The 12,940-nt window shown below is 33.2% G+C and overlaps 1 protein-coding gene across 1 annotated transcript in view; it reads left to right on the top strand.

Annotated features, from left to right (window-relative positions):
* Positions 1–240: 240 nt before the first annotated feature.
* The window catches only part of LOC132750553 (uncharacterized), a 288,756-nt gene continuing 276,056 nt past the window's right edge, over positions 241–12,940 (top strand). Inside the window, exons 1-3 of the mRNA XM_060740548.1 lie at positions 241–700; positions 1,033–1,095; positions 1,664–1,847. Of these exons, the coding sequence (XP_060596531.1) occupies positions 287–700; positions 1,033–1,095; positions 1,664–1,847 (661 nt within the window). The 5' untranslated portion in view covers positions 241–286. The remainder of the gene's footprint in view (positions 701–1,032; positions 1,096–1,663; positions 1,848–12,940) is intronic.

The following is a 12,940-nucleotide window of genomic DNA, read 5'->3' as shown; positions in this document are numbered from 1 at the left end:
GCAAAGGGGCTCTAGAATTAGTATATTTAATGATGGAAATACCGGTATTAATGTTATTGAAAATAAAGATGTCATCAACAAGTTTGAAAGTCGTTAATAGACGTCAGAAACAGGACAAAAATTGATAATATACCGTACATAGATCTTACTTATACTGCACCTGTCCTTCTCAGCCGTTATTGGATTTATTACATACAATATAGTCGTGTTTTAATATCAATAATGCATCTCATTTACAGGTCTGACACCTATATAGAGAAGAGTGAATTGATTATTTTGTTCGGTCATGGCGGCTGTTCCACCTGGTACATCATCTTCGGCAGAGGCATCAGACAATCTTGATCTCTTATTCCGTTTACACATGCTTATTCTTAATTGCGGACATACAGTTTTAGTAAATTACATTGATCAAACCCTTTCAGCTCAATCCACTACTATCAGTACATGTCTTGCTAATGAAAAGCCAACTATCAACAGGTTAAATGGTTCTGGGATAATAACACTTGAGCAATATAATTTATTGTATCCATCGAGTGGCACTGTATCCACTTCTGATTTGGACATCAAGATTATCATTTGTCTCATTAGAAACCTAAAATGTTTCAATTTGAATAAAAAATTTAATTGGAACATTTTACCAGGAGAAAGTGATACTTCCATTGAGGCAGATATTTGTAGGCTGAAGAATTTCAGGAATGTAGTAAGTTTAGAAAAGTTTTCTATTTGTGTATTTTCAAATATAATGTTAAACTGAGCAAAATTTAGGCAGCACATCTTTTATAATAAATGTCTGAATTAAATGTTGTAATAAAAATGCCAGTAATCATGTAAAATTAGGGCAATATTCGTATGAGTCTTTGTGATGTAAGAAAAGTTTTAACGTTATAATTGTTAGTTATCAAATTAGGACGAAATATTGACTCGTTGAAATCCTGTGAATTCGTACGCGATATATTTAAGTTATAGTTATATGCACTGTGAAACAAAAATTCAATAGATTTTCTATCAACCAATGACAATCTTTTTCTTCAGATTTTCCATAAATCAAGCATCCAACAAGATGAATTTATACATATGTGGGAGCAAGTTGAAATGGTAAACTATTTATTATCACACAAACTTTAAATTTATTTTACTGAGCATGTCTGATACTTTTCCTAACATTGCTGAAACAAGTAACAACGAATTTTTCCCATCAGTATGGAGCCAGTTTTTTTTCCTGCATTTCTTTCCGCTGTTTATTATATTTCTATAATGTTGGTTGACCAAACAGTAAAACTGAAGGTTGAAAAGCAATTAAGTTAAGTTAAAATAAAGTGAAATAAAGGAAATATATATGTAACTACATGTATATCCTTTATCAGTCAGTCTGTGAAAGAGTTACTTGTCCTTTCATGTAATTAATACAAGTCGTATAATAAATAAATTGTATAAATTTCACCCATTGAAAATAACGATTGACTATTTACTGTTTACTTATATCAAATGGTTATAAATACAATTTCAAGTTTTTATGGAAAACTTTGTGACCACAGCATAAATTTGTAGCTGTGCTGCTTTAAGTGTACTTGTAGTTCAATAAAATATTATAATAAATTAAATACATTAACGATATAGACAAACGTTATCATTAAAGTAAGGACTATATCGCATATACTTGTAGGCTCTTCTAAGAATTAACAAGGTGTATCCCATCGCAGACTTCGAACAGACGATCCATGACATTCGATATGGCCCTCTTCATAAAAAACGAAAACAGACAGTAACAGAAAAGTTACAGACGGCTGAAAGTAAAGACGAAATGGTAGAACAATATCAAGCACCAGACACAACTTCAAAAATTAAAGGTAGGCATATTTCACTTTACTGATTTTTTCTGTGCATCCTCACACAACATTCATGTCCGGACTGTAACTTTTTCATGCATTGAAGGATTTTCAAATAACTTGGCACAAATGTCTGCCACATCATAGTGATGTGTTGCGTTTAAGATCCATGTCGCTATCTCAAAGGTCACGATCACACAGTTTGAAGGTTCACATTGTCACAATTGGAGTCTTAAGTCATCCGTGCCCGAATTGTAATTTGGTCATGCGTGAAAAGATTTCTATATAACCTAGCATACATTTCTACATGTCGCCTTAAAGACCGATGTCCCTACCTCAAAGGTCAAAAGTCATATTCATAGTTTAAGGTACTATTTCTCACAAGGAGAGTTTGAACGTACACTGTAACTTTTTCATGCATTGAAGGATTTTCAAATAACTTGGCACAAATGTCTGCCACATCATAGTGATGTGTTGCGTTTAAGATCCATGTCGCTATCTCAAAGGTCACGATCACACAGTTTGAAGGTTCACATTGTCACAATTGGAGTCTTAAGTCATCCGTGCCCGAATTGTAATTTGGTCATGCATGAAAAGATTTCTATATAACCTAGCATACATTTCTACATGTCGCCTTAAAGAGCGATGTCCCTACCTCAAAGGTCAAAGTCATATTCATAGTTTAAGGTACTATTTCTCTCACAAGTAGAGTATGAACGTACACTGTAACTTTGCCATGCATTGACGGATTTTAAAATAATTTAACACAAACTTGCGCTACATAAAAACGACGTGTCGCGTCTAAGGACCATGTCACTACCTTAAAGGTCAAAAGTCACACTTAGAAGTTGAAGGTTCGCATTTGTTTTCGGACCGTAACTTTGTCATGCATTGAAGGATTTTAAAATAAATGTCTGACATGTCGCGTTCAAGACCCTTGTCCCTACCTCACACATATAGTTTTAAGTACATGTACTCATTCCCACAAGAAAGATTTGAAGAAACACATTCTTGTCCGCTGTTGCTTTGTTATGCATTATAGGATTTTTCATATAACTTGTTGGACTGACGTTTTTCATATTTGGTATAATAATAAGTTGTTCGGAACGAGTTATAGTAGGGTGACAATCAAGCCTCTCGGAAACCTCTCTGAAACCACCAGACCCGTTTTTTAAGATGTGCCATATACCAAAATGTTCCAATATATTTACCGTTTCCAAAACTGTCGGCGTACATGGTGGCAAACAGAGAAATTTAAGATGGCGTCCAGAATGGCCGCCAACTTTATGAAAATACAAATTACTTTCTATTACTTTAATCTTAGGCAGTACAAACAAATGCATTCATTATTTGCATGCATTTTTGGATCAAATACACGTGACACATACAATTTTAGTACCTATTTTTAATGTAACAGACAAAAAAGACAAAAATTCTAATTTTCAAAGATGTCCGGATTTTACCATGTTTATATTCAATTGACAATTAACTGATATACAATGGTTTATACTATAAGAAACAATGCTTTTCGTAACAAATGTGCATAGTAAGTTATATTCTTTTTTTAAACCTTTATTTTTTTCAATTGTAATTTTTGTTAGTTTAATCTACTTGCAAGACTTTTATCTATTATTTGTAATAACAATCAGTATCTTTTGAATAGAATATGACAGACTTGTAAAAAGTAAAAAGGATGGAAAAAAATGTTTCAAGTCAACCACATTAATCTATGTTTAGATAATTTATTTGCATATCCATTCGTTTAAAGTGCACGCGCCGTCTAGTAGATATGCATTTATCCGTATAGCTATGGGGAACATTTTAGACTTGATTTTGTCGGTTTTTTTTGTTTTAACAAAATCACATTGTTTTCGAATTTTCTAATAAAAAAGCTTTTTATGTACAAGATGTCACAGAGCTTTAAGGGATTAAAATAAACGTTTAACTGAAGTTATAGTGTCATGTTTGAATATCATATTCTTTTTATAATTATCTAATTTTATCTACCTAATAAATAACGTGCCAATGAGCCAGTCTACAGTCGATCGTTCTGAGAGAGGGAACGACTGAAGCAGTGTCACTCACTTCATTTGCACCGTCTCTGTTGAAGTTCGTCTCTGTCTTAAATTGTCGCCAAATTCAATATGCTAGCATTAAGTCTTCGTTGATGGGGTGGGGGGGGGTGGGGGGGGAGGGAACCAGGACAATTATGATCAATATAACTTGACGAATTATTAAATTACAAGTTACAAAGCCTAAACCACGCCCACTATCAGAGATGCGGTTCTCCCTCAACCCTTAGCTCAACACAAACCCGTCTAAAGTCTAATAACGGGAACCAAATAAAGAAGTGTCACTAAAATACGGAGATTAATCTGGCGCAGCGGAAATATTTTTTGCAAAACAGACAAAACATGTGAGACATGTAATTCATTTAAATAATCAACATTTAAATTATAAAACAGATTAACTGAATGAAAAAAGTAAGCTTATTTTAAAACGTATCACAAATATTTGCAATAGGTTATTTTGACCGACGATTGTTTTCTTTTGCCTAGATATTTTATTACATTTTGTGGTCCCATACCTAGATTCTAGGCGAATATGCAATCTTTTGTTTATTCAAGTAGTTTAATCTTTTATAAATAAATAAACAATACGTTACAAAGAATTGATTATATATATATATATATATATATATATATATATATATATATATATATCAATTTATTCATAATTATTATTTAAATATTACAGACATATTTCCGCTATTTGTAAAATAACAGACAGTTCGTCCTCAAAATCATTCGAACATTATGCAATTCGCACCAATATTTAAATGGACATATTCTCGGCACATAATGTCTTGAATTTATTTTAAGTTTACCAATCATTTCAATTTCACTTTTTATCCAATTTATTTTGCTTCGACCAGACCTTTCAATTTATCAGGCAACAGACAATCATTTTAGAATTTCAGACACATACCAAGAACATGGAGAAAAAATTAATTAGTGCTTCAGATATTCAACTGTAATAGAGAACGATTTTCAATTCTGATTTTGTACATAGCCTGTGACTGTTCATATCATTTGGCGGCGTCTTTGATGTGCAGCATCAACATTTAACTTGTGCAATCATATAATGTATGTCTTGCGTATTCTTTCTGTAAATATGAAAACTTAGTCAAACATATACGTTTGCTTTGACGTGTTTTACATATATTTCCCGATGTTTTGGGTAACTAAGTAGGTTGGATATATTTATTTGTTTGTTTGATTTTTTACGTCACACCGACACCGTATATGTCATGTAGCGAGGTTCCAGCTTTGCTGGTGGAGGAAGACCTTAGGTGCCCTTCTGAGCATTATTTCAGGCACGAACGGGCACCTGAGTAGAACCACTAACGTTCACTAAGCTAGCTGAATAGTTTTTTCGTATGTAAGAATCCAAAGTCCCTGCCAGGATTGTGGGGTAAAGGTTAGGTACATAACACACTTTGAAATTAGAATATAAGGCAAAGAAAACAATCAAATTAAAAATATCACCACTTTCTCACCACAGATTTTGAATACAATAAACTGTCAACTTTTTGAAATAGTTGAAAAGAAATCTTATTGCAGTAAAATTCTAAAACAAGGGGTCATGGTAGATCTTTATTGCACACCATGTTGACAAATGTAACGCTTTAACATCTGAGAAAATGAAAGTTAAATTTGATGAGGAAATATGTTGTCGTTGTTGTTAACAATAATTCGGGACATAGATGATCAATTAGCAAACATAGAATAATTAAATTGAAGCTAATTAGGTTTTAAACAAGAAGTTTGTTTTCATTTCTTGTATGAAAATGATCAAAGATATTTTCCAATATCTAAATTTGATGAAAATCCAATATGGTATGCCAAATCAGTAATACGTGTACCTAAGATCTAAGACTGATATTTTGTGCCAAGTAGAATTGATTGCTATATTCAAAATTAGATTTATTCAAAAAATAATATCTGATCTCTAGAATTCCGCAAAATTGTAGGATAATAACGTATTGTGTTAATAAATAAAATATTATCTTAATATTGCGTTCCGTTTTGTAATGTCACTTGGAAAAGAATGGAAACACTCAGCGACATTTTACTTATGTAAAAAGTTTTGTGTCCAAACAAAAAAATACATTTTGCATATGTGACCTATTGCTCGAAAAACATGGGACATGAGAGGGACGTTTGTAATTATTATCATTTTTTCAACCTTTTTCGTCACATTCTTCTGCTTTTGCAAATGCACAACACTTTTGACCATACACAAAACTTTAGCCAAAACTACATTTCTGACAGTAATTCTGTACAGGAATAATTTCATAATTTTCAAGGGCTCTTGGACGCCATCTGTACATGAATCTTTTTATAATTTCCACGGCCAATTTTGGACGCCATCTTGAATTTCTCCATTGGCAACCATCTATGCCAATTTATGTCGGTAACGTGGAAACTACAAACATTTAGAAACATTTTGATATTGACATGCCTTGATAAAAATGGGCCCGGGTAGCCTCTATAAATAGATTAGTTTCTTTCTTAATTGTCCGTTAGTTGGGTCAAGGTCACAATTGCTAAAAATAATTTTTTACAATTTTACCCATATTTAAGGACAGATGCCTTTCATATTTAGTCTGGGTTCAAGGTCAGGGTATGTCATTTATATAAATATTTTTGAAACATGTTTATTGGTAAGTTTAATATTTTTCAACTTCGTTACATAGCTATGGATTGAATATTCTTTCGTATTATCCGATCGAGTGGTTTTTAATAATATAATCTTAATTTAATATAATCTGCTGGTTTAAAAATCAGTCAAATTTACGGTATATAGAAAAAAAAGAATAATACCGTTAAAATTGACTAATTTTAAAAGAAACAGATCGTGCTCACGTGATAATATATTCTTTGAGGCCATACACTCAGATAACACTAAAATATATTTAGATGTAGGAGAAACATTTATAATCAAAGGGCTGCGAGCTCTATGGTATTTTCTGACCTTTGCAATCTAAATCGTACTGTATATCTGTATGTATTTTCCTGTTTAAGTTTATTTTGAAATACTATAATTCATCTTGCAGGGCAGCGAGTGCGTTTATTTTTTGCTATAACAGTTTGAGTTTGATACATACGGAATTTTGCATGACAAGAGTTTCTACTTGCATCATGAAATCCATCGTCGGATACCCACGGCCGAACCATTAACATTTATTGATTGCATGTTATGTGACATGTTTATCAATCGTGGGTATCCGACGATGCATGAAATCATTTATGTTTATTTTTTATGACAGCCACGCTTTATCCTTGCATATCCTGGCTAATTCTTATAAAATCTAAAAAAAAAAGTTGGCACGATTGAGATTTGAAATCCAGATCTCTTACATTGTTAACGGGCGTGTAACCCCTCGGCCACGGTGATGTTATATAGAAATAGACTGAATAAAATCGTATTATTCTAAATTTAGAATTTCAATTGATGGTGTGTAATTCTTATTAATTTTTAGCTCGACTATACGAAGTATACGGTGAGCTGTCCTACTCGCCCCGGCGTCGGCGTCCGCGTCCAGATTTCAGATTAAAGTTTTGGTGCAGTAAAATATTTTTCACTATAACTTTGTCATTTCTTAAGGTATCAACTTCAAACTTCAAATTTATGTTCCTTATCATCAACCACATCTTATGTGACAAGGTTCATAACTCAAGCACCAATATTTTCAGATATATCTCCCCTTGAACTTAGAATGTTCCTTAAAAATACTATTTTTTACTGTTACTTCTTTATTTCTTAAGGGATCAACCTCATACTTCAATTATATGTACCTTATCATCACCCCCATCTTATGTGACAAGGTTCATAACTCTAGCACCAATATTTTCAGATTTATCTCCCCTTGAACTTAAAATTTTCATTAAAAAATACTACTTTTTACTGTAACTTATTTATTTCTAAAGGGATCAACTTCATACTTCAAATAAATGTACCTTATCATCATCCACATCTTATATGACAAGGTTAATAACTCTAGCACCAAGAATTATCTCCCCATCAACTTAGATTTTTTTACTAGAAAAATGTTATTTTTTACTATAACTTTTTTAGTTTTAAAGGTATCTACCTCAAACTTCAAATACTTATTCCTTATAATCAATTTTATCACATAAATCGTGGCGCAGGAGTGTAATAAAGCCATTTAATAAAAACGATATTACACGAGTGTAATAACACTTTGACGTGACGTCATTTGCGCTATATATAAATATAGCGTTAAAGCGCGCTAATGTTAGCGTTACACTATAAACGCGTCATTGAAAAATTACTCATTTTAACAGTTTACTGCTCTTATTTTTTATATGTGATAAAAAGAATATTTTATTCGTTTAGATTCAATACTAAATTTATTGAACTCGTTGAATAAAACAATATTATGCTCGCCAAAGGCTCGCATAATATGATTTTATTCAACTCGTTCAATAAATTTAGTATTAAACTACACTCATTCAATATCCTCTATATATTTTATGTGACAATGTTCATAACTCTTGAAGTAATTTTTACAGATTTATCTCTCTTTGAACGTAGGATTTTCTTTAAGAAATATTATAACTTTGTTACTTTTTAAGGTTTCTACTTCAAACTTCAAATATATACTTCTTATCATTACATACATGTTGTGTGACAAGGTTCATAACTCTAGCAAGACTATTTCCAGAATTATTTCCCTTGATCTTGGAATTTATTTTAACAAATGTTATTTTTTTACTATAACTTAATACATAATTATACATAATTGATTTTTCTTTCATAGTTTTGTCCTCCTTACTGCGTCCAGTATTTTATTAGTCGAGCTTGGCTGTCTCCTGTGACAGCTCTTGTTAGGTAAACCTGTTGTTTAACGCTAATGTTAATGTTTTGGCGAAAATTGTCTCGCCCAAACAGTCCGAAATGTATATATTGCGCTACTCATTTGTGTGATACGCACAGAAGTCTTCAGTAATCGACAGCGCTAAAATAGCATCTTGTATTATCGGGTTCTTAACTTATGGTAGAAATTGATGATCGATCGTTGACTGCCCTAAGTTCGTCCCTGTCCTAGAGTCAACATCCTTACTTTATTTTTCAGAAAGTCTAAACATCAAATGTATGTTCATTTAGGGGCGTTTAATTCCGATCACAATAATCCGGAGATTTACGGAAATAGCCGAGCCATTTTCATTGATTAAAATGATAATCGTCCGCGTAATTTTTTGTTGTGCATTTACTGACAATTCTATAAGCCTAAGCTACTTTAAACATTTGAATGCTTGGTTATTTGATGGATACTTGTAACAAAATAAGAATAATTCTTTCTTTCACATCGCTAGTTTTAAGCTGTTTTGAGAACTACTACTGTTGTGGGGTTTGTCGGGGAAAAACTGTGTCTGAGGTTGAATGTCAGCATTGTATTTCCTGATCTGCGATCAAAAAATACAAAACCAGTTATACGCCCGAAAATATGCACCGAATTCTAGGCAAAACTTTAAAGGGAATATTAAATGTTCATCAGTACGTAAATTTAACAATTTGATCTTATAAGAAATTAAATAAGAAAATGAATAAATAACTAGCAAGTAGGAGCTCTCATTTTAATACGGCCAAAATCGAACTGCCCTAGTAAAAGAGTAAAAGTTACATGTTTAAATAACCAGTTAATTAATTAAATGAATATATTTTATTTCATAAATGATTATATGTGATGGTTTATTTATATAGAATAAATATAGTAACTTCACCTGCATTTCATCGGTTGCAATAATGATTCGCAATAAGGAGACTTGCCTTTCTGAATCAAAATATTTCTGACCAATTCCAAACGACGTTCTGCTTCATCCGGCGTCAAACGATGTGGCAGCCACCTGGCAAAAAGCTTTCTCATAATCAATCGATTAGTATAAACTGATCCTACAATTATTTCCAACACACCAGCCATACTATATTTGTTTACAGTGATAATATATCGGTAGCCGTACTTCAACCTGCTCGGTTGGCATATTAAACGCACTCTCTGCCATTCTTGAACTAATTCAACAATTTTGTAACTTGGCATTACGATAGAGAAGATGTGTCGCTAACGTCCTGAAAAACATTAATTATTTTATTGCTGTTTTTCTACGCTTGCATTTTATTTTGTTGTAGCTATGATGTTCCTGAGACGTTACCGCGGCCATGACGGATAAAAAAGACTTCATGTTACACCTTGTTATGATGACATCATTAAATATGAACGTCACGCGACGTTACGAGCTAGTTGCATTTGAATTTATGTATCTACATGACATTCTTTAAAATTGTCGATTGGTTACTTCGGAAATTATAAGAGGTGTTGCATTATAAATTGCATGACACTAGTATCTTGATATAATCGTTTCAGTCTTTAATATAAATAACAAAGAATTATAATTTCCATGGAGTAAAAATCGTAAATGTTATATAAAAAATACAACTGTTTGTTATAACTGAATAATTTATTTATACAGATAAGGTACTCAGATTAAAAGACTCTCAAGAAGATGCTATTTTGGATGAAATTGATTTAAATAACCTGTTGCGCAATGAAGGAAGAACGTCACGTGAAGTATTCAAGGAATGCCAAAAGATTTGTCAAGCGATTAAAGATGAATCGGAACATATCGTACATGTCGAAGCTGCCTATAGATTCTTAGACGATAAACATGTTATATTTCTTGTTTTCGCTGCAAAAAACATTCAAATAGATGTGATTTGGGAAACAGAAATAAGAATCATTAACAATTACTCGGACGAAAGTAATGTTATGTTACATTGCAAAGAGAACAGTCCACTGACTGAGAAAGAGTCACAAAAAATAGGAGAAATCATTGACAGGCACTCTAAAAAACTAATGAGCGACCACAAATTCCTGTCTGCTATATCCGCATCATCAGTCGTCTCATCCAGATATTTCGGACCAATGAGACTTAAACATTTAATTGAAAAACGTCCTTGTATCGTCCTAAATGTTTTGGTCAAAGGAATAATTCCACTGAATGAGGAGTATTTCCCATCAGAATTAGATGGAATACCAGTCGATGTAATAGAAGGTGAGGTTCGTTTATGTGCAAATAAAGCAGCTGACGAATATCAAGAAAATACAACAATGGGTTGTAAAATTACGTCTTCGACATGCCCTGGAAAATCTGGAACACTTGGTGGATTTATAGAACATCCTGAGTACGGTCTTTGTGGAATCACATGTGCCCACGTTGTAGCGAGTGATGATGATAAATTAAAACTAAAAGAAATGTCAACAATTACAGTTGAAGAGAAATTTGATGGCATGATGTACCAACCGGACGTACGTGTACCTGGAAATAAACTAGGGAAACTTGTACAGGTAACATACAGGGAAGGAGGAAATGGAAAACCAGGAGTTGATCTTGCGCTGTTCAGGATTGAAACACGGGCACCAAAGCAAGGACAATTTTCTGATGGCACATTACCTTGTGAGTTTTACACATATTTTTTTATGCTCCCCGAAAAATTTCGGGGGAGCATATAGTCGGCGCCTTGTCCGTCTGTCCGTCCGTCCGTCTGTCCGTCCGTTGTCTTGTCCGGAGCATAACTTGAAAACCCTTGGAGATAATTTGTTGAAACTTCATACAGTGGTAGAGGGCATCGAGGGGGAGTGCAGTGTCAAAGAACCATAACTCTATTTTGCCCGATTTTTGAATTATCTCCCCTTATAGAAAAATCTTGTCCGGGGAATAACTCTAAAACTATAAGAGATATCAACATGAAACTTTGTAGGTGAATAGATCTCAATGGGTAGATGTGCAGTGCATAAGAACAATAACTCTTTTCATCCTAATTTTGGAGTTATTGCCCTTTGTTAATTTTAATACTTTGAACTTTGTCCGGAACATAACTTGAAAACCCTTGGAGATAAATTGTTGAAACTTCATACAGTGGTAGAGGGCATCGAGGGGGATGCAGTGTCAAAGAACCATAACCCTATTTTGCTCAGTTTTTGAATTATCTCCCCTTATAGAAAAATCTTGTCCGGGGAATAACTCTAAAACTATAAGAGATATCAACATGAAACTTTGTAGGTGAATAGATCTCAATGCGTAGATGTGCAGTGCATAAGAACAATAACTCTTTTTGTCCTAATTTTGGAGTTATTGCCCTTTGTTTATTTTAATACTTTGAACTTGAACTTTGTCCGGAACATAACTTGAAAACCCTTGGAGATAATTTGTTGAAACTTCAGTGGTTAGGGGCATCGAGGGGAGTGCAGTGTCAAAGAACCATAACTCTATTTTGCCTGGTTTTTGAATTATCTCCCCTTATAGAAAAATCTTGTCCGGGGCATAACTCTTAAACTATAAGAGATATCAACATGAAACATTGTAGGTAGATAGATCTCATTGAGTAGAGGTGCAGTGCAAAATAACCATAACTCTGTTAAGCCTTATTTTTGAATAATCTCCCCTTTTAGAAAAATCTTGTCCAGGACATAGCTGTAAAAACTATAAGAGATATCAACATGAAACTTTGTAGGTAGATAAATCTCAATGGGTAGATGTGCAGTGCACAAGAATCATAACTCTACCTTGCCTAATTCTGGAGTTATTGCCTTTGTTTATTTTTACTTTTTGAATTGTCCAGGACATAACTCGGAAATCATAAGAGATATCATCAAGAAACTTTGTAGGTTGATAGATCACATTGATTAGAAGTGCAGTGCAAAGAACTGTAACTCTGCCTTGCATAATTTTGGAATAATTGCACTTTGAACTTTTTCCACGGACATACCTCTGAAACTACAAGAGGTGTACTTTCCTGTGTCCAAAACCTATTCGGGGAGCATCACCCGGCTCAAACCGGGCTCTTGTTTAATAAGCGACTTATCTCAATATACAATGTAATAGTTTTTTATATTCCAGTCATTATATTTGGTGACATATGGTCATAACCTTGTCTCTGTGCATATGCGTGCCTACATCATGTTTGTTTTTCTATAAGCTATCCACGTTACACAGAATCATTTTAATTCAACACATTATCATGAATAATTA

The sequence above is a fragment of the Ruditapes philippinarum genome, unplaced genomic scaffold, assembly GCF_026571515.1.
Source record: "Ruditapes philippinarum isolate M1 unplaced genomic scaffold, ASM2657151v2 ctg1398_1_1_1_1, whole genome shotgun sequence".
In the NCBI taxonomy this organism is placed as follows: Eukaryota; Metazoa; Mollusca; class Bivalvia; order Venerida; family Veneridae; genus Ruditapes; species Ruditapes philippinarum.
Note: the sequence above shows the minus strand (reverse complement) of the source record. Positions and strands in the feature narration are given on the sequence as shown.